We start from the raw sequence: 23,125 nt of genomic DNA on the forward strand, positions 1-23,125 counted from the left end.
AACTGGATCCCAGTTCTTACACAAAGTGCTAGTTTCTCAGTTCCCAATTAATCTGGGCGCCGTTTTAGATGGTGAAATCAATATGACACGAGTTGTATTTCCTAATCAATTGGGTCGAAATGAATGTCATGGTAAGAAAAATTCCACAACAAAATGTTTGTACTTATTAATAGATTATTGATCTCCATATATTATCTGTGACAGGTGGGACCAGGCCTTAATCAATTTTGATTGTTTTCAAATAGCAGGAGATGTTTTCTCAACTGTCATATACCTCACAGGTAGTACCTGCTTCTTTCAAGGGCAGAATTAGTTTCACTTGCCAGGATATGAGCACAATTTGTGAAGGTTAAACAGGTGCTTACTTTGTATCTCTAAAGGCAAGAGATTTTTCCCCAAGAAGCAAATAAACAAATTGTATTTGTAATTTAATTTTTTATAACAACTTGAGATAAAATCTACGTACCACACAGTTCAAACATTCAAAGTATACAATTCAGTGGTTTTTAGTATATTCAGAGTTGTGCCACCATTACCACAATCAACTTTACAACATTTACATCACCCCAAAAAAGAAACCCCATACTAATTAGCAGTCACCCCTTTGTCCTCCCCAACCCCTCAGCCTAAGCAACCATTAATCTGCCTTCTCTCGATATATACTCACCTGTTCTGGACATTTCGTATAAATGAAATCATATAATATGTGGCCTTTCATGTCTGGCATTCTTCACTTGATATGTTTTCAAGGTTTTTCCATGTTGTGGTGCATATCAGTACTTCATCTCTTTTTTTATTGCTGAATAATATTCCTTGTATAGTTATGCCACATTTTGTTTATTCACTTGTTAGTTGATAGAAATTAGGGCTGTTTCAATTTTGGGCTATTATAAATAATGCCGCAAAGAATATCTGTGCACAAGTTTTTGTGCAGACATTTGTTTCTATATCTCGTGGGTATCCACCAACAGTGCATGAGGGTTCCAATTTCTCTGCATCCTCACCAACACTTGATATTATCACTTTGATTACATATCTATTCCAGTGAGTGTAAAGTGATATCTCATTGTAGATCTCATTTGCATTTCCCTGATGGCTAATGATGTTGAGAACTTTTTCATGTGCTTATTGGCCTTTTGTGTGTCTTCTTTGTAGAACTGTTAATTCAGATCTCTTGTTGATTTTTAAAAATTGAATTATATGCCTTTTAATTATTGTTGTAACAGTTCTTTATATATTCTAAATACAAATTCCTCCCTTAACTAATACATGATTTTAAAAAAATTATCTCATTCTGTGGGTTGTATTTTTGCTTTCTTGATATTGTCCTTGGAAACACAAATGGTTTTAATTTTAATTTACCTATTTTCTTCTTTTGTTGCTTGTGTTTTTAGTGTCATTTATTTAAGAAATCATTGCCTAATTCAAAGTCAGAAAGATTTATGCCATGTTTTCTTCGAAGATACTTATAATATCAGCTCTTACATTTAGATCTTAGGTCCACTTTGAGTTAATTTTTATATGCGATATGAGGTAGGAGTCCAATTTCATTATTTTGCATGTGGATATCCATGTTTCCAAGCACCATTTAATGAAAAAGACTATTTTTCCCCCATTGAATTGTCTTAGCACCATTTTCAAAAGTCAGTTGACCATAAATGTGATCAATATTTCTGGACCCTCAATTATATTAGTATTTTACTCTTTCTGATGCTGTCAATTGTTTTTTTTTTTTTTTTTTTTTTTTTTTTTGAGTCAGGGTCTAACTCTGTCATCCAGGCTGGATTGCAGTGACCCAGTTATAGCTCATTGCAGCTTCGAACTTTGGGGTTCAAGCCATCCTTACACCTCAGCCTCTGAGTAGCTGAGACCACAGATGTGTGTCATCACATTCAGCTGTTTTTTGTTTGCTTGTTGTTTTTTGTTTGTTTGTTTGTTTTTGTAGAGATGCGATCTCACTGTTTCCCAGGCTGGTCTCCTGGCCTCTAGCAGCCTTCTGCCTCAGACTCCCAAAGTGTTGGGATTACAGGCACCAGCCACCAAGCTTGACCACTGTTGAAAATTGAATTATTTTCTTAATACCATTTTTGATTTATTCATTGATACTATATTGAAAGATAACCAATTTCTGCATATTTAATCCTGTATCCTGTAACTTTGCTGAATTTATTTATTAGTAGATCATGTCTTTGGATTTTCTATAGTTTTCCTTTGGATTACTATGCATAAAACCACCATATTGTCTCCCATCTCTATTTAGTTATACTTCTTCCTTTCCAACCTAGATGACTTTTATTTTATTTTCTTGCCTAATTGCCCTTTCTTGACTGTCCAGTACAAGTTGAATAGAAATGGCCAAAGCAGACATCCTTGTCTTGTTTCTGATCTCAGGGGGAAATAATCCAGTCTTTCACCATTAAGTATGATGCTAACCGTGGGTTCTTCATAGATGCCCTTTATCAGGTTGAGGAAGTTTCCTTCTATTCCTAGTTTATTGAGGGTTTTTTATTTTTTATTGTAAAAGGGTGTTGAGTTTTGTTAAATACTTTTCCTGTGCCTAATGAAGTGATCTTGTAAATTGTAATTTAATCTTATCTATTCTCATTTCCAAACACTCAAGAGAAAACTATAAGGAATTACATTTACAAAATAAATCATAACTTTACAAAAAGAGCATAAAACAGCATTTTGGCAAAAACTTACAGATAGGTAATCTAAAGGTACCTAACTGTATCAATTTTAAAAATATAAAAATATAGCTTTATGAGGAAATTTTTTCTGACTAAAAAAGTAAAACTTCATCTGCTGGTTATAAGACAATACGTTCATTTAAGAAAAAAGTGGCACAATAAATTAACAAATAGCACGATCATCACTTTCACATACATATTTATAAAATACAGGGTAGAATTATTAAAGTTCTCTGTTAGTGGCTGGCATCTCCTGTTCCAAACATTTCCACATTAAAATGAAGATTTATAGTTCAAAAAGTACATTGTGTTAACCAAAACATATTATGCTTTATACTTTAAAACAGCACATTAGCAAACCCACTTATCACACACATGTTCAGAGGTGTATTGCCTGGGAAGAAAAAAACAAAATATAATTCTCAATTATGGTTTAATTGTACTCCGTGTAGTATATATAATGCCTTCTGCTTTAATTCGCTCCAATATTGGTCCATAGATCTCCTTTGAAAAGGGCCCCATTAGGCCTTTGGCTCCAATTTCACCTGGAAGAAAATAAACGTGTAATTACCATTTTAAAGATTGTGTCAGAGGTTAATTTCCCCATCAAGGGTCTCCACAAAGAAGCAAACTCAGAGTCAATGAATTCTTGGAGGCCTAGGCATTTTCTAAGTAGCTGCTTAAAAATGTCCCTTAGTAAATTATTACATAGTCAACACTTTGTAAGGAAAAGGAGTTGATTTTAGATTGAAAGCACAGCCAGACCTAGGGATATTGTCAGAACTTGTACACTTAACTGCATTAATTACTGCCAGGACAATCAGAGAATAAAGTAAAGTAAGAAGTAAAGTAAATCTGACTGGTCGGCTTAACTTGCTAATGTCATTTTTTTTAAAAGTCAAGACACCAACAGAATGAGTCGTAACAAGTTTGATTATATGGGCACAGGCACCTGTTAGTATGACTGAAACATAGAACCTGGGCACTCTCACTAGAGGCCACAATGACCCCAACTTTTGTCACTTACTTCTTCATTGATTCCTCAATAACTAAGTTGGTCATTTAATTGACATTAGCTGATATGCTACTATACATTTTTTTTCATTATTTCACATTTATATGCTTTGATATTTTCTACTCTCCTCATTCTTTCTTGAGGGTCAAACAGAGGCAATGCTTATTGAATGTCTATGTGATCTTCTAGGGAGAGTGGAAGATTGAAATTTGTATTCATTTAGTCTAAAATATTTATTGAGTACTAATAATATGTGGAGATATGAAGACTAATAAAACTTAACCTATATCCTTGAGAATTTGGAGTGAATATCTTTTCCTATTTTAGAGTTATCACTCCCAACATGGCAAAAACTAAAGAAAGGAAGGAAATTACCTTTCCCTGGGGACCCTTCTATGTGGTAGCAGCTTTATGTATTGTATCAGATAGTGTCACAACAACTCTGTGAAACAGGGATGGCAATACCCACTTTAAATATGAGGAAACTCTTGCTCAGAGGTGCTGAGTAACTTGCAGCCCATCACTCAGCCACCTTGTAATTGAGCTGGAGCAGAAATCAGGTTTATCTCCAAAGCCCACATGCTTTACTCACCAAAAGGGGACCTCCCAGGCAGTCTGCGCTTCGATCTTCTAAGATGGTTCACTTTTAGCAAATGCCTGTGTCATGCTCAAGAGCAATTACTTGACATCCAGGCACCAAATGGCTTGGAGGTGATAAGGAAACAGGCTTACGCCTCAAATGAACAGACTTACCATCAAGCAACATTTTGGCTGCCATGGCGGTGGGTAACCCCACGGTTTTAGCCATGGCTGAAAAGCCATTGATGTCCCCATATGCCACAAGATCAATCGTTTTATGTTCTAAGTGTCCAGAAGGATGCCTGATTCCAAAGCTGTCTCTCATCACAATCATATCTTTTTCTTCAGGACCTTAAAACAAATAAAGCTAAGTAAAAATGCCACTCATTACAACTCAAATATTGTCTGTCATCTACTCCTCCTGCCCTTCTGGTCTTAAAAGTTTTCCCTCCTTTCATATATGATCACTAGACAATTATTTACACAGCTTTTTAGCCCAAAGTCAAAGTGAAAACCTCAAGGAAATTAGAACTCTAATCTCATTCCTTTATCCGGGTTCGTGTCACTATATCCTGTTTACAGACACAAAGGCACTGCTGTAGAGGCCTTTTAGTTTGCTCCAAAAATGCTGCCTAATGCATTAAAAAAAAAAAAAAAAAAAAGTAATGTCGGGCGCAGTGGCTCATGCCTGTAATCCCAGCACTTTGGGAGTCTGAGGTGGGCAGATCACGAGGTCAGGAGATGAAGACCATCCTGACCAACATGGTGAAACCTTGTCTCTACTAAAAATACAAAAATCAGCTGGGCATGGTGACAGGTGCCTGTAGTCCCAGCCACTCAGGAGGCTGAGGCAGGAGAATCTCTTGAACCTGGGAGGCAGAGGCGCAGTGAGCCGAAATCACGCCATTGCACTCCAGCCTGGTGACAGTGCGAGACACCATCTCAAAAAATAAATAAGTAAATAAATAAATAAATAGTAAAACTATTTTTTCCTTTTCCATAATAACTAAGTTTATTTTTACCTAATAATTCTCACATTCCTCCCCCTGGAAAAATAGTCCAATTGCCCTTTTCATCATATCACATCTTCCCATTCCTGCTGCTTGGCGCCAACCCTCCAATACGATTATCTGCACTGACTCTATCTTATGATTCTTCTTCAGGTATATTTAGCTAATACTTCATGGCCTACCATAGGAAAGCTTCATGACCAAATGCTTGGAGAGGGCATCCAGAATGGATTCTGCCTGAGGGACTTGTTCATCCCCAAGTAAGCCCAACCTGAAAAGCACAGGAGATGGCTGCATTAGTTCAAGTCCTATACATGTTCTCATTTGGGAAGCAAAAGGGAGCCCCTTGAATTTAATCTTGAAGGGGCAGAATTACAAGATGGTAACTCAAGTTGTAGGATTCTCCTAAAGTGTAAAATAACAATAACAATAGCAATGTTTTAACCTTCAGAATCATCTCCAGACTCACCCAGGCACTGCTCCCTGGAGCAGGGCAGAGATGATGGATGGTAATCCCATGTCCTTACAAAACTCTTTATGAGACTAGTTTATAGGTTAGTTCTCCAACATTAAGTATACCAGCAGGATGCCACAGCAGTCATATGAAAGAATGTTTTAATGTAATATTCTCTGACTACTCAGAATCTCCTACAGGAAAGCAAAAATACCCCACTATGCTTGGGAACTGAGTGGTAAAGTGTTTCCAGATAAGCATTTCTCAAATTATAATTGCCATTGAGCTCCTCTCTTTATCTACTCTTTATGCCTACATGAACATGGCACATGGTAATCTCTCTACCCACATTAGAGCAACAAATTAATCAAAGACAAATGTAAAATATTTAACTTTTTTTGAGTAGAAATTAGCAATCATTGAGCCAGTATATTTTGCTCTAAGTTGAGTGGTGGGTGCCTACCATTCAGCAGCCTCCAACTGGGCATTGTCTCCTCCTAGTTTCTTAAGAACAGCTTCCTTCAACACATCGTGCTCAGAGGAAGGTGAAATCCCAACTAGGTCACAGAGGAGTTGTTTCTGGTTAGAAAAATAAAGACAATATTTCTAAGTCCCTAACAAATTTTTTTTTAATTAACTGAAAAATTATCCTACTAAAACACTGAACTTCAAACACACCTCAAATTTCAAAATTAAAAATAATTGGAAATAGGAAATTGCAACACATACACATACATACACACATCTGCATACCTACACGTCAATAAATAGCTACTATTCCAAAATGATATTTCACCAATAAAAATGGGTTCTAAGATCAACTCAATATAAAACAGATGGTGCAGTTCTTACCAGCACATTCCTTGTCTTTGTATATCGTCTCTATCACTACGTTTTTACCCATTCTCCCCCTAACCTCCAGTAGTCCATTTTGACCAGGATAAAGTGGAAAAGGCTTACTGCAGTGGTTGTCAGTAGCAACCCAGGTTCTTTTGTAGGTCCAAGAGATGAGAAAGTCCTTGCAGGTAATAAAATCTCAAAGGAAGAACACTTAAACAGTAGCCATAGTTTTTTCTACTTTCAAAACAAGACTTTTTCTAGGCTCCCAAAGGAAAAGCTATGCTCTAGATCAGGAGTCAACAAACTGGCTCACAGACCAAATTTGGCTCACTGTCTGTTTTATTAAATAAAAATTTTATTGAAACACAGTCATGCTCATTGGTTTATGTATCGCCTATCGGAGAACTGAGTGGTATTGACAGAGACCGTGTGGCCCATAAAGTCTAAAACCTTTATAATCTGGTCCTTTACAAAAAAGACCATCCCTAAGAATGTCTGCACCAACCTTCCCAAGCCAGCTGCCTCAACCCCAGGTTCTCTCTGCAGATGTTTATTCACTCCTACCCAACAATAAATTTATGAAAGGTAAAACTTAAGATTGGAAAGGTTCACAAATGTGCACAAAAAAAATGAATGTGAAAGCAACTGGCTAACACAAAGATAGGATGAATGCTTGAGGTGGTAGATACCCCATTTACCCAGATGGGGTTATTACATATTGCATGCCTATTTCAAAATATATCACGTCCTCCATAAATATATGCACCTACTATGTATGCATAAAAAATTTAAAAATAATTTTTTTAAAGAAACTAGCTAGCAAGAATACCAAAACTTTTTTTTGGGATTTAATGGAATTAGCAACATTGGTCCTTTTCTCCTTGTGATACATTTCTGACATTTCTATTGGAATACGGGCACACTAGTTTAAGTTGAACAACCAGCTGGTAATGAGTTAATTCTGAGCAGTCAGTAGAAGCTCTACTTCACATTCAGTTCCAAGCCTCCAAAGTTCATTCCAACTCTGAGGCCTTAAAATTTTGGTACAACAACAGATAGACGCATAAGCTCGGTAACTGAAAATCAAATCACTCATGGTTATAAGTAGCCAAATGAGAGTACTGACAAGATTTGGAGGTTGGGAATCCAGTTCTGTAATACACTATTAACTCTCCTGGATTCTCACTTTCAGGAAGCCCAAGTGACTCCCATCACTGGGTCACCACTTAGACAAGTGGAAGAGCTCAGAGCTTAATGCAGAGAGCAAATGCATCTCTTATGACAGCTCAAGGAGCAGTCAAATGGTATAAGTTGCTGCAGGAAACAGTCCTGATATGTGTCAGCCCCACACCCTCTCCATTCTTCCACAACAGTGAAGGGAAAGGGGGCTTTGGAGTTAGGATTTATCTTCCTGCTCATAAGCTAAAAAATGGGTTCTTTTGCTGATCCAAAGCAGAGTTCACCCCCGACCATTTCAGAAGGTATTCCTGAAGAGGAGCAGATAGAACGTAATTCCGGAGTCACTCACCCAGGTGAGAGGGTTGCCCTCAGGTCTAAAGGCAGGAAGTGCTTCTCTGTTTATTAGACCTAATTTTACAAATCCATTCAAAGCTTTCATATATCCCTGAAACAAGAATTAATAAGCAGTATATAAAATTTTTCTCTTCCAATGAAAAAATATAAAATATTTTTGAAAAGAGGGATCTATCTTTGCAACTAATTTAGAAAATTGTTTATATTGATGATATGAGTACTACAGCTCTTTTAGAATTTGCCTAGCAGGTTTTCCTGTCTTTACTAGAAACCCCTCCCCACAACCCACCAAAAAAGTATTGAGGATATAGATACAACCAATTTCAAGCTCAAACTGAGATCAATAGTGTCATAACAATACTACTGGTTTACATAAAAGACCTTGCAAAACTTAGGTCTTTACTTCTGTTTCTGGGTAACGTGAATGGAATTTTCTGGCAGCATAAGGGCAAATTTTCTTATGTGTTATATGCTGTCAGCTCAGCAGAATATTATTTAATAGAAGAGTCAGTTGAGCTCTTTCTTATAATGGAAGGAGGAACTTGTAAGAATATCCTCCTCAAAAGCAGATAATCCAATCTACTGATTAGAGCCACTACTCCCAAGATATATGGAGAGCAGAAAAAGAGGTAGGAATCAGAGAGATTTTTCTAAGATATGGTGATATCACCACTCTGATAAAAATTCCTCATATGTCTTTCATTGTCTACAAAGCAAACCTGAGGTCCTTGGTATATTATGTAAAACCCATCACAATATGCTCATCTACCCTAACTCACAGATCTCCACTTTCACTTTTCCCCGAATGTGCTGTGTTCTTCCAGAAACCAGGGCCTCTGTACATGCAGCTCCTGTAACTGGAATGTTTTGGCCACACTTCTTCATTTATGAAATGTTTTCTCCTCCCTTCAGACCCAGTTTAGCACCTCTTGTGAGTCCCATAGGTGAGTGGGCACTCCCTTCTTGTAGCATTTTGTATATACCTTTATCATGGCAATTAATACAGCTCGTAATTAATTGTCTATTCAGGTGCTGTACTGTAGGTATTGAAAGCAGGGAAATTATATCTTTATATTATATTATGTTATATTACATTATATTTGTGTGCATATTCTTCATCCCAATGCCTACTTCGGGGCAGATAAGTCAAGCAAATAATGCCTAGTCCATGGTGAGCAAAAATCCATCACCACTGATGACTAAACTATAGTAGAGTATTATATTAATAGGTGCTAGGTTAGAGGAAAACATAGCTGTGGGAGCACAAAAGAAGGGGAACTCACATAGATGGGGCTGGGTGGTTCAAGGGGAAGGAGTTAGGGAGGATACCATAGGAAGGTATTCAACATTATTCAACATTCCAATCCATTATTCAGCATTCCAATCCCTAAAAGAGAACAAATGGCTGGATAAATAGATTCTGAGTAATAGATGAAGTGAAGAAAGACCATAATGGTTTATTCCCCAGTGTGCAAATGGGAAGCAGGGTGAGAGGGCTAAGATAAGAAATTTATCTTATCTGCAATTACTGCTCAAGCAGAGAGAGAGAGAAGAAAAGAGAGAGAGGGAAATAATTCTAGGGAGCAACAGAGGTTTTAAAATATAAAATAGTTTCTGTAACCATCAGATATTTCACTACTGAATGTCTGGCCAACTAGCAATTTTCCCATTTCTAAAGGTTATATTGTTCAAACTGTTCAAAGGTTACTAAAAAAAGAATTCTCACTTGCTCTAATTCAAATGCAAATATACTTCAAAGAGGAGAAACAGAAAAGTAATATCACTAGCTTGTTTAGCTCGCTTCTGGGACCTGATAGGTGCTAGAGATCCCTTTATCCAACATCTAAAATACTGATTTCTGAGCTATTTATTAATCTCAGAAATATATTTTTATGCTGACCCCTAGAAATGAATTTATTTTATGTATTCATTCATCAATAAGCATTTAGCAAACTGCTGCCATGTCAGACTTGTGCTAGGGACTGAGGCCACAGAGATGAAAAAATTGCAGTCTCATCCATGCAGAAACTGCAGTCAACAGAAGGGTTAGATAAGTCAAGCAAATAATGCCTAGTCCATGGTGAACAAAAATGTATCAGCACTGATGACTAAATTGTAGTAGAGTATTATATCAATAGATGCTAGATTGGAGGAAAATATAGCTGTGGAAGCACAAAAGAAGGGGAACTCACATAGATGGGTGTGGGTGGTTCAAGGCGAAGGAGTTAGGGATGATACCACATGAAGGTGCTATTAAGCTGCGTCTAGAAGGACAAGCAGGTGACAGGCAGGCAGAGAAAGAGAGTAGTCAAGGCCTCTCTGTCATATGTGAATGATGGTATCTCATCTCCAATACTGGAAAGAATGTTAGGGTTACCAGTGGGTTGCTGGCATTGCCCATGATGGTGGCCCTCGTGATTATGAAAATTGTGACATCTTCCATCCTCAGGGAATCTGTGGGGATGGCTCCCACTCGCACACCTTGTTGAGACCTTTATTCAATGTTTAAATCTATTAAAATCCTTCATTCCTGGATCTATATGTTTGTCAAAAGACTATACTGAAAGTTATATATCCTAACTGCTGGCCAAAAAAAAAGTTACTACTCATATTCTTTGAACAAATTGAAGAAAATAGATCAAGAAATCTGCCAGACCTGGGGATAGTATGCATGAGTTCAGACTAGAATTTCTACTGTGCCTAAAGGCTGGTAGAAGAGCCACAGCTCCTAGATCTCAGTAGGACATTATCACTGATGTCTCATTTGATTCCTGGGCAATGAAAAAATCATATTCATGGAGTACAAGCACCTGCTCTCTAGGAGCTTACAATCTCTTTTGGGAGATAAGAAAAATATACATAAAATTATAACTTAAAATGCTGAAAAGTAAATGCTAAGTGCCCATAAATGTAACAGAAGCTCTCAAGAGTAAGAAATATAGTGGTTGTTTTCTTTTTAAGAATAGATAGGCAGGTGAACCTGGAAGACATTATGTTAAGTGGAATAAGTGAGACACAAAAAGTAAAATATTGCATGATCTCACTTACATGCAGAATTTTTTTTTAAGAAAGTAAAACATGCAGAGATAGAGAATAAAATCATGGTTACCAGGGGCAGGGTTGCAGAGAAGAAAAGAACAAGGCTCGAAGGAGGATGATACAAATACCTGGAGGAAAAGTTCCAGGCAAAAGGAACAGCCAGCAAAAAAAGATAAGAGAGCAACAGAAAAGCAGGCACAAGATTGAAGGGTCATCACTGACAGGTCCATGTGCCTTACCTCTTCCAGATAAAAAGATAATTAGAGAATACTAGATAACACACATGAGACAAATCCCCTCTCTGGCCTTAGTCAGGAAATCTCACAAGACAGACAGATTTGCAGTCAGGTCTCTGATCCTGAGAGATGCATGTATTTTAGGTATGCTGGTTACATTAGGTTGAGTTTAGTGCCCCGTCACCAAATTCATGGGCATCCACAGCCTCAGAATTTGGCCTCACTTGAATGTTTGCAGATGGAATTAATTAAGGACCTCAATATGAAATCAACCTGGATTTAGGGTGAACCCTAAGTCTAATGACTAGTGCCCTAATAAGAGGAGGCAACACAGTGAGACACACAGAAGAAGGTGATATGAAACTGAGGCACAAATTGGATGGATGTATCTCAAAGTCAAGCCTCCAAAAGGCACCAACCCTACTCACACACATCTTGATTTCAGACTTCTGGCCTCCTGAATGGTGAGAGAATAAACCCCTATTGTTTCAAGCTACCCAATTTGTGATATTATGCTAGAAAACTATTACACCAGTTGTCTTGATTTGGTCACACTTGTAACTGCTTTTTTTGTGATCAATAAATGTGTAGTGGACATTTGCATTTATGCTCCTAGAATGTACTCCCCATTTTGTGGTTTAAAAACATTTTGGATTTGCTCTGGGGAAGCCCCTTTCATCCCGTCTGTTTCCTCCCACCCCAGTCCATGTTTTTTTAATGACATTGACTCCATCTCCAGTTCTAGGACATATAACATAGGCCAAAGTAGACGGGCACATTTTATCCCACTGACCTTAGGGAGCTAATGAGACAAAAATCGTATTTTTGGCTATTAGAATGGTATCATTTTTTATTCCCACTGAATTTGACCCTGAGAGGCTGGGGTGCTGCCACCACTCTGCCATCGCACAGCATTTGAAACTCCTGTGAATACTGGAAAGAAGAGCTGAGATGTTACGAGAAATCAGGTCCCGGGGAAGTCACTTGACCTCCAACTCTCACTAAGCCTGAAGCCCTGCCTGTCCCCAACTCCTAATGAGTCAATTAATTATCTTTTTATTTTGAGGTGAGTCTCCTAAAATATTCAATCAATTATAAGATTCCTGAAAAAATAGACTCCAACTTGGTTTATCATCTTAATTATTTTGACTACTAAGAAAAATTAAGTGTACACATCACTTAACATCAAAACTGGCAACATGTTGAATCTAAAGTCCAGCTGCTTACCTTATATCTCAGTGTCCCCCGCAACAAAGTGTGAGCAGAAGAAATGCCATAAATCTCAGCATATTTTGTACTGTCTCTGTTAGGATAGCCTTCCAAATTTAATCCTGGGAAAAAATCCATGCACGTAACGGCATCAAGAAAGGAGATGCCTCCTGCAACATTCACAACCTGAGGAACATTAAGAAGGCACACATGGGGTTACAGCTATTCCTTTCTTTTAGGGCTTATCTGCATTATACAAACAAAGAAAGCAACAGAAATTTGAAAAAAAAAATAATGAAACCACCATAATCATCATCCCATACTTAAGCTGTTCTACTAATATCATAATTCACAAAGCAATTCTTCTCTCAAGCTTTAAAATTTGACTTTAAAACATTTAGTTTTTCTAAACATAAGGTCTTATTTTCAATTTTTTTCCTTCCCCTGGATAAAAGGGCACTAAATTATTTCCCACTAGAGTTTGCCTTTTTTAAAAATATAAACATTTAGAAAAAAAAATTTTAAATAATCGTTTTAATTTTTAAAAAATTTATTTTCTAAATGTTTATTTAAAAATAAAAAATGTTTAAAAAATAAACACAAAATTATTTTATATAAAAATGTTTAAAAAATAAACTTAAATAAGCTAAAAGCAACAGATAATTATTTAAATGGCTTCTATGCTCAAACAACAATCAATATTCTCATTCTTTTCTTTTACTTTCATGAGCCTTCTAAATGCCACATTAGGCATCAGTCACATACATTTCATTCATACAGCTAAATGTATTGAGCAGTTACTATCTATGCGTTGAAGATCACACAAATTGTGAAGGGAATAACATGAGTGATGAAATAAAAATCTTTTGATATCTCAGTACTTCTCTTTCCCATACCCCTACCCCCATCACACATACTCAAAATGCAATGAAGGATTTCTTTGTCTCTAATTTTAATTAAAGGACTAAATTTTCTTCTAGTTTATTGGCTTATTATTATCATTGAGATAATGGAAAGCATTCTGGAGTGATAAAATTAGGTCTGAGAATTCTGTTTGGTGCTGCTGGTGGAACTGAATTTTATCCTTATTGTACCACTGGAAACAATTTCTGACCAATTTCTCTAAAGCTGCACAAAATAACACTGTACCAGGGAGCTGCCAATGTACTTTAAGGTGGATTCACAGGATTTGCCTGAAGAGGCCTTTGGCTAAACTTAATGATTCTCATGTCTTATTAGTAGATGGGTTCTGAACGTGCCTTTGTATGAGAGAGAAAATGGAAACTCATTTATATGTGGATGAAGCCCCAGAAAGAAAAGGGCTATGCTGACTGCAATGTCAGGACCACTGGAGTCTTTTCAGTTCAGAGGCTCACTTTGGAGAGTGCCAAGCACCATTTAAAATTTCAAAAGTGAAAATTTGAATGAAGGATGTGAGGAATGCCTTTCATTTAATTTTCTTGTGAACCCTACTAGATTGCAGAGTAAACATTTCCAAAGGGGGGATGATTTCTGAACTACTTCTTTAAAACCAGTTTATTTAATAGAATTCTAAATTTTTGAAAAAATCTAAGGAAGCAAATGTTGGGCATGATGGTGCCCACCTGTAATCCCAGCTACTTGGCTCAGGAGGCTGAGGCAGGAGGATGGCCTGAGCTCAGGAGTTTCAGAATAGCCTGAGCAACACAGCAAGACACCATCTCTTAAAAAACAAAAAAAAAGCAAATGTTGACCTTTAGGGTCTTCACACCCATCTCATTTCTATAATCTATGACAATTCTTAAGTTTCATTTGCTTGTTTGAAGTTCAGGAAAATTTCTGAAAGAAAAATTCAATAATGACCACAATATTCTAGCTTACCAATCATAAATAAAACAGCAAGTTCATAAGTCTATCATGAAATCCTTACAAAGAAGATGAAGAAATGTCAGCTGAATGGCAATGATTCATTTAGTGAGAATGGCAGTTGGCTAAGCAACCTGACCCAAAAATTACTGGGTAATCATTGTCATTTGATATTCATTCATAGTTGTATTTCTAGTGGTATATAATGTAGTTCAACAATAAGTTATTTCTTGTTTATTATTTTATTAATAATTTGAATGACAACAGAAACATATTTGTCTGTTTTGCAGAGAATATGCATTTCTTTCTGCTCTGACAATGCTCAGGCTCATTATTCACTGCTGTTGCAAGCTTCTCTAGGTCCAACTCTTTCACATACACACACAGACAAACACAAATACACATCTCCCAACTAGACAGAATCACTGTTATATTTGAATAAATGTATCATATATATTCAAATAATCACAGTAAGCTTGATCACTAAACTAATAAGGAAATATACAATCATTTTTTCAGGGCCTACTACGTGCCCAGTGCCTTGTACTGTGCATTATCTTTAATCCAAGAAATAACTCATTTTTCAGAGGTGAAAAGTGAGGCTGAGTCACCCAAAGGCAAATCTGAACCCAGTTCTATTTGACTGCAATGTCTGTGTTCCTTCTACTACACTGTCCCCTTAATCATGCTTATTTCTGGATCAGTATTTTGAAAGGGATATTGACAAAGTACAGCATTCTAGATTATGCCACCTGGGATGCACTGAAAGTTGCATAAAGAATTGGTACAGGCAAAGGAAGATAGTGGTAGCTCTTGATTTCCAAGGGGTTGGGTGCTGCAGTCAAGGTGGTGGCAGGCAATGGATAGAGGGCTAGAAAACTTATCTTAAAGCGATGTTTGCAGAGCAAGCACACTTCTCACTTAGACTACATGTTTTGCCAGGTTAGACTGGGAAACACTGCAGAAGATGATGGCAAAGCTCCGCCATGTCACTCCCAAATGCCACCAATGTAAAAAAGTACACCACCACTGTGAGGGGAATGAAACTAAGAGAAGATGAAATCACTGTCTCCGAATATGTGGAAGAAAATCAGAATTGTTAGGAATCAAATTAGAAGTTAGAAATAGTACAAGTGGCTAGAAATTACTGCAAAGATGTAAGACAATGAGATATGTTCAAATTCATAGGCCACTGCCCAATTTCTGGAGAAGTTTAAGTCTTCAAATTTAAGTAGAAGTCAGAGAGGTGACTTGGTTTCCCGTTATGATTCTGTGAATTATTTAAGACCCGCTCCATGGTGGAGGGTGGTGATGGCAGAGGGAGTGAAGGGCAAGAATACAAGAGAGGTTTTAAGTTGTTCAACAATCTGGCTTGGGAAACAGACTAATACATTTGAATTACTGACTGAATAATGCAGCACCTAGAAAATTCTTAGACACAGACAAACAAAGTGCCTGATTCTTTGATTCAGTTCATACAAAATAATAGTGAACAGATGCTGGAGTGGTCACAAAAAGCTTCATCCACAAGAGGAAATGCAAGTGGGACCTTGAAAAAAGTATCATTTCAGCAAAGAAAAGAAAAGTGTCATGTTTTCTCTTGGTATCCTCCACAGTGTCAGAGAGATGCAAAAAGCACTCATTTTTACAAAAGACGTTTAGGATGAAAGAGGAGAACTTCAAATTCAACAAATACAACTTCTGCAACCTGAAAATAACCTCTTGTTTTTCTTAAGCTCTCACAACCACTAATTTCCTTATGTAGCTAATATTTGCTAGATTGATTAGATGCCTGACAATCTGCTGTTAGGCAGATTGCAATCTATGTGACCTCACTGACTAAGAACCCTGGAAGGCTGGCATGATTGTCTTTATCTTCAGAGGAGGAACCCAAAGCTCACAACCAGTAATGGCAGAGCTAGAGCACAAAGCCAGGCCCACAGATACCAAGTTCCTTGCTCTTTCTTTTACATGGTTGCACTCTGCTGACCCTTTCATTGTTAACATCTTTAGCATTTATAAGGCCTCCTAAAAATAAGTGTTTTACTCAACTGAGGCAAGAATTTGTCCTGCCTTCACATGTTAATTTACCAAACATAGGCCAGTCTCTTAAGATTGCAGAAGGTAAAAGGAGCTGTTGGAATGCAATAGGAGATAGGCTGTAGCATGTAAAAGGATGTGTGCTTGGTAAAACATCAGACTAAAATTCTGGTCCAAACCTTCATGATTCATAGAATTAAAGAATTGGATGGAACATCAGTGCTCACGTTACACATCAGGAAACTGACATCCAATGGATCTTTTCAACTGCCTGGTCTTTGGCTAGGTTATGAGGGATGCCAGGAATTAGACCAGAACTCATTGATCCTGTTTATTATCCTGAAACATGTCACACATCATTCTGGCATCAAGCTAAAGTGTCCTGCTTGTTTAGTACTATTTTAAGTGCAGCTGTGATTCTCTGATCATTAAATGAGTTGTTCTCAAATTCAGCTGCATATTAGAATCACTAGGAAGATTTTAAAAATCCCCAAACCCAGGCAAATCAGAATCTTTGGGGATGAGGCGCTGGTACTTTTTAAACTCCCCTTGTAATTCCAAGCCAAGTATGAGTTATGCTCTATATCACAGGCACAAAACACCATGGCTAATAACAGCATTCACCTTGTTGCTTAAGAAATTCTTTCTCTCTACTCCTGAAATACATTTTGATTCACAAATACATTGACAATGTAAAATATTGATGCTAGAATAATCTTTTTAAGACACATCTATCTGATCATATTACTCATCACTCCCTGCAGGGCCAGGATTAGGGCAAGGTGAGTGAGGTGCCTACAACACACAATTCAAAGAGGCACTCTGAGTCTCGTTTCATTTTTCTCCAAACTATGAGCTTAAACTATGAAGTCAGATAGACGTGATTTGGATACTGGCTCTGTCACTTGCCATCTCTTTAAGTGTAGCTGTTATCTTAACTCCCTAAACCTGATTCTTCCCCTTATAAAACTGTCATACCATGAGTGCTAACATCCCTGCCTAGCTGGCACCTTCATATCCTTCAAGGCCAAGCACATCCTCTTCTCCACTAGTTTTCCTTTTCCCCATCCTCCTTCCCCCAACCCCTTCACCAAGGCCAATTAAACTGTTCTCCCGTCTGTACCTCTGAGCCACTTTAACATACTTTGGAAATTTCCCTATTAAATTATAATTACTTATTCCCAGGTCTGTCTTTCCAGCCATTAGGCAATCCGGCAAAAGGAGAAAAAAAGCCTTAAGAGTTAGTTAGACCTGGGTTTGAATCTCAGCCAAATGACCTTGGACATGCTCTCTGAGCCATAGCTTTCTTATTGTAAAATAATGAAAATAATATTAAACTTGGAGAGTTCTTATGTTCTGTTACATGGCAGCTGGGGAAGAAATTGTAGTTTCTTTCCCCAGCACACCAAACCCTCCATTCCAAGAGCCCCATCCCCAATCCAGCTGTGAGCTTTCTGAGGTCATGAATTTCATTCTCTGTGACAGTCCTGGGTAACTTGCCCAAAGTCCAGCACATAGTAGGCACTCAGAAAATGTTTGTCATGCTGAAATAAATCAAGAGATAACCAGTGTTTACATATATAGAGAAGTGAATTTTTGAATGGCAGAAACAACTTGCAAGAAGGTCTAGGGAAGAGAATAGGCACAGGCTTTTCTGGGAACAGCAAGGAGACCATGCTAAATAGAACAGAAAATATATACTGGGAAATACCACAGGAGGAGATAATGGAGACAGGCAGCATCACCATTATTAAAGGGTTTGGGATCAGGGAGTATTTAGACTGTCTCAAGCCATTATTGCAGGTTGATATCACTATGCTTGGATGAGATTCCTCACCTTTCCATCGAGCAGATAGGTAGCAGACTGCATTACGTTCATCAAAACTCCCACCGGACTCCAGCTAAATTTATATCTCAATGGATTGTTTGAATGTTCAGGGGCTGGAAGCCCACCACAGTAGGAAATATATGATTCAATCTATAAATTAAAGAATCAATAAATAAGGAAGAATTCACAGCTTAGAGAATGTCTAACTAATTAATTGAAGACAATGATATGAATGGAGTAAACTTGCTACAGTTTTTCATTCTTAAAGTTACTAAGGCATTCGAAAATACATCTTCAAAGCATGTACCATTTGATTAAATAACAGTTAATTTTATATATATATATTTTTTAAAAAACTGTAAAAATAGTGACTAACATTTTGTTCAGTTAAAAATCCAACTCTTAGCTCAATTCTGCTTAGTCAGTTCCTACTAACTTTTGTATTCAAATTATATATTTACATATATATAATTTTAATACATATATATACACACACATTCAAAAAACCTAAAACAATCTGAATCATCACATTTACACCCAATAGTATCTTGTCAAAGGTACTGTTTCATAAAAGATATTTCATATCAACAGATTGCTGATACCCAAATATTCTTCTCACTTTTAAAAGTCAAACCTTATTACAGAATCTTCAAGGTAGTCTAAAATTTGTATTAAGCCAAAATTTTATAGTAGCATCTATTTCTCCAAAAATTGGTTGCTACCTAAGACTTGGACATTGTTTTCCTGTATGGATATTTTTGCAGTTATAAGATATTATTTAAAATTTCTAGGAGGCCGAGGGGGGCGGATCACCTGAGGTCAGGAGTTCGAGACTGGCCTGACCAACATGGAGAAACCCCATCTCTACTAAAAATACAAAATTAGCCGGGCATGGTGGTGCGTGCCTGTAATCCCAGCTACTTGGGAGGCTGAAGCAGGAGTATTGCTTAAACCTGGGAGATGGAGGTTGCAGTGAGCTGAGATCGTGCCATTGCACTCCAGCCTGGGCAACAAGAGCAAAATTCAGTCTCAAAAAAAAAAAAAAAAATCATTAACTTTGATTAAAGGTGTTGCTATATTATAACTCATACTTTGATTCTGTACACAACAAGTTAGACATTTTAATGTTCCCTTTGGGTATAAATTGGGCTCACCGTGGCTCCCACTTCCTTGGCTTTATCTATTGTTTCCATTGCTAACATGTGATCCAGACCAGGGTCCAATCCCAATTCACCAATGATTGTGATGCCAGCATCTTCCACACTGCAGCAGGTGGAAAGAGGAAAAAGGAAAACTTGGATGTAAAATAAAAACAATGCCATGGATCCACTCAGTTTGTTTAAAATGATTAAAACTTACCTCTTTTCCAGTTCTTTTAGTGCTGGTGTGATGTAGCTTGCAGTGACCATGTTAACTTTGTTTGTGATGCAGGCCTTGGCCACAAGAGGGTGCAATACATAAGGCAACAAGCTTGAAAACAGGAAGAAACTAATCAGAAACTCCCTTTTTCAACCCTACTTTCTAAGGTACTCGAACTGTATTAAAGCTGCATCTTAAGGTACTGTTCTGATTAAATTATTCTCTCAGAAAAGGGAACACTTATACACTATTGGTGGGAATGTAAATTAGTTCAGCTGCTACAGAGGACAGTTCAGAGACTTCTCAAAGAGCTAAAGGTTGAACTATCATTCGACCTAGCAATCGCATTACTGGGTATCTATCCAAAGGAAAATAGATTGTTCTACCAAAAAGACACAGGCACTCACATATCCATCACAGCACTATTCGCAATAACAAAGACATGGAATCAATTGACATGCCCATCAATAATGGATTGTGGCCAGGTGCTGTGGCTCATGCCTGTAATCCCAGCACTTTGGGAGGCCAAAGACAGGTGGGTCGCTTGCACCCAGGAGTCGAGACCAGCTTGGACAACATGGTGAAACATCATCTCTACAACAAATACAAAAATTATCCCAGCATGTTGACGCATGCCTGTAGTCCCAGCTACTCCAGAGACTGAAGTGGGAGGATCACTTGAACTCAGGAGGTCAAGGCTGCAGTGAGTCAAGATCACAGCACTGCACAACAGCCTGGGCAATAGAGTGAGACCCTGTCTCAATAAAACAAAACAAAATGAAACAAAAATAAAAAAAGAAAAACAGTGAATTGGATTAAAAAATGTAGTACATATACAACATTGAATACTACACAGCCATAAAAAAGAATGAAATACTGTTCTTTGCAGCAACATGGACGCAACTGGAAACTATTATCCTATGCGACCTAACACAGAAACAGAAAACCAAATACCGCAGGCTCTCACTTACAAGTAAGTGGGAGCTGAACACTGGGTACACATGGAATTAAAGATGGAAACAAGAGACACTGAGGACTACAAGAGGGAAGAGATAAGAAGTGGAGCAGGGGCTGAAAAACAACCTACTGGGTACTACGCTTGCTACTTGGTGGCAGATTCATTGATACTCCAGACCTCAGAATCACACAATATACCTATGTAATAAACCTGCACATGTAACCCCTGATTGCAAAATAAAAGTTGAAAGTAAAATAAATAAATATTCCCTTGGACATGATCAATGACTCCCTGTGGGCCAGAGAATAAATTCACCCTGTTATCACATCTAAATAGCAATACTCTATTCTATTGACCTGATGAGGAATAAAGGACTGAGAAGTGGTTTTATTGTTTATTTTGTTTTTTTATGAACTAAAGAAAATCTGAAGTATGCAGAATTAATTTGACAAGTACAATGATGTAGTATGATATTGTTTATGTTGGTTTTTATTTTTTTGTTGGTACTGTAGACAGCTTTACCAAATAGTCAATAAAAAACAACTTAAATATTGTCATGTAATTGACAGGGTGTTTTATTATTCCTACAATAGACTATGGATATACTCATTTATGAGTATAACACTCATATTTATGAAAATTTGATTTCTTGTGATTATGCAGTCCCAGCACCAAATTATAATCCCAAAGCCAAAATTGTTGAAAACCCAATCAAAGTTGAGCTTTGAGTACAGCATCATCTGTTGTTCACCATGTGGATTTTTAGCTATTTTGATAGCCTTTACACCGATCAACACCATTAAAGCCTATCTCCTCCTTGGGCCCTTCCTGGAGTCTACTCAATAATGTAATACATGGGCCATCTTGACCTAGTTTGACACTTCCTGATAGTCATTTGGAAAATGTGAAGGTAAAAAGAACAGCAGCCCTATTTTAGTGGAAAACCCACGACAGAAAACCCCAATCCAAATTATACCTGCCCCTTTAAGAAATTTCCAAAGAGTTATTTTCCTCCACAAAGCTTTCCCAGATTTCCCCAAAGCCAGATATCCTTCCTCTGCAGGCATCCAGTTATATCTTTATAACATTTAATGGAATTTGTTCCATTCATCCCTATATTTCTACAGCTAATGTATTACATTATTGAGTAGACTCCAGGAAGGGTCCAAGGAGGAGATAGGCTTTAACGGTGTTGATCAGTGTAAAGGCTATCAAAATGGCTAAAAATCCACATGGTGAACAATGGATGATGCTGTACTCAAAGCTCAACTTTGATTCGGTTTTCAACAAATTTGGCTGTGGTGTAATTTGGCTCTGGGACTGCATAACCAAAAGAAATTAAATTTTCATAAATATGAGTGTTATAAAAATGAGTACATCCATATTCTATTCTAGGAATAATAAAATACCCTGTTAATTACACGACAATATTTAAGTTGTTTTTTAATGCCTGTTTGGTAAAGCTGTCTACAGTACCAACAAAAAAAAAATAAAAACCAGCGTAAACAATATCACACTATATCATTGTACTTATCAAATTCATTCTGCATAGTTCAGATTTTCTCTACTTCATAAAAAATAAACAATAAAACCACTTTTCTGGCATTTATTCCTCCCCAGGTCAATAGAATATTGCTATTTAAATTTATTATAATGCAGAATAAAATTGTGTATGTCTTTTATCAGTATCAAAAGCTCCTGGTCTCTGTGTTTTTGTTCTTTAAACCAAAAATAATTACTGCTAACAAATTTGGTAGACTTTTGGAAGCCACTGAGCAAAATACTTGCAAAACTATTAGAACCAAATATTAATAGAAAATGTGCAATGTCATCATCTTAAAGGTTAAACAGAAATTTTTAAATCACATTCTCCATATTAAACTTGCCCAACCAAAATTTTACTAAGATCTAATAATATTTTAAAACTTTGGCCTTGTAATAGGCTGAGAAGTAGAATGATAGGACTTTGCCTGGTGGTACTTTTTTAGATGAAGGGATTAGAGTTCATAATTCATCTCGAATATGATATAGTACGCACTCAGTGGGACATACTCTTAAATTATTTAAGTTGACTCCAACCCAATTACTCCAAAAGGTCGAAAATGTCACTTGTGAAAAATACACACAAAATACATGTGGAATTTTCAAAGAAACATTGAAATCAATTACTACTTTGTACTAAATTAAAAACTAAATTTGAAAAATTGTAGCTATGAGAATTGTACATATTGCTAAACATTTTTTGCGAAACATATTCTTTATTCATTTTTTTGTAGTCCCTATCACTGTGGTTATATCAAAACATTCTTTCCCCAACTTAAAAAACAAAACAATTAGCCAGGCATGGTGGCTTATGCCTGTAATCCTAGCACTTTGAGGGGCTGAGGCAAGTAGATTGCTTGAGGAGTTCAAGACCAGCCTGAGCAACATGGTGATATCCCATTTCTACTAAAAATACAAACTTTAGCTAGGCCTAGTGGCATGTGCCTG

The 23,125-nt window shown here is 37.1% G+C and overlaps 1 protein-coding gene and 1 non-coding gene across 3 annotated transcripts in view; one reads left to right on the top strand and one right to left on the bottom strand.

Annotated features, from left to right (window-relative positions):
- Positions 1 to 415: 415 nt before the first annotated feature.
- AASS (aminoadipate-semialdehyde synthase) overlaps positions 416 to 23,125 on the bottom strand; it is a 70,003-nt gene continuing 47,293 nt past the window's right edge. For both annotated transcript variants that reach the window (XM_054495340.2, XM_054495342.2), the window contains 9 exons: positions 19,678 to 19,788; positions 19,473 to 19,581; positions 18,328 to 18,468; positions 12,624 to 12,791; positions 8,117 to 8,212; positions 6,212 to 6,327; positions 5,477 to 5,565; positions 4,459 to 4,635; positions 416 to 3,235 (listed from right to left, as the gene is read on the bottom strand). In XM_054495340.2, coding sequence (XP_054351315.1) covers positions 3,117 to 3,235; positions 4,459 to 4,635; positions 5,477 to 5,565; positions 6,212 to 6,327; positions 8,117 to 8,212; positions 12,624 to 12,791; positions 18,328 to 18,468; positions 19,473 to 19,581; positions 19,678 to 19,788 — 1,126 coding nt within the window. In that variant the 3' untranslated portion in view covers positions 416 to 3,116. The remainder of the gene's footprint in view (positions 3,236 to 4,458; positions 4,636 to 5,476; positions 5,566 to 6,211; positions 6,328 to 8,116; positions 8,213 to 12,623; positions 12,792 to 18,327; positions 18,469 to 19,472; positions 19,582 to 19,677; positions 19,789 to 23,125) is intronic.
- On the top strand, positions 8,337 to 8,398 carry LOC129041806 (U7 small nuclear RNA). Its single transcript, XR_008503948.1, has one exon. It is a non-coding gene; the product is annotated as a U7 small nuclear RNA (small nuclear RNA).

Source organism: Pongo pygmaeus, chromosome 6 (assembly GCF_028885625.2).
Source record: "Pongo pygmaeus isolate AG05252 chromosome 6, NHGRI_mPonPyg2-v2.0_pri, whole genome shotgun sequence".
Lineage (NCBI taxonomy): Eukaryota > Metazoa > Chordata > Mammalia > Primates > Hominidae > Pongo > Pongo pygmaeus.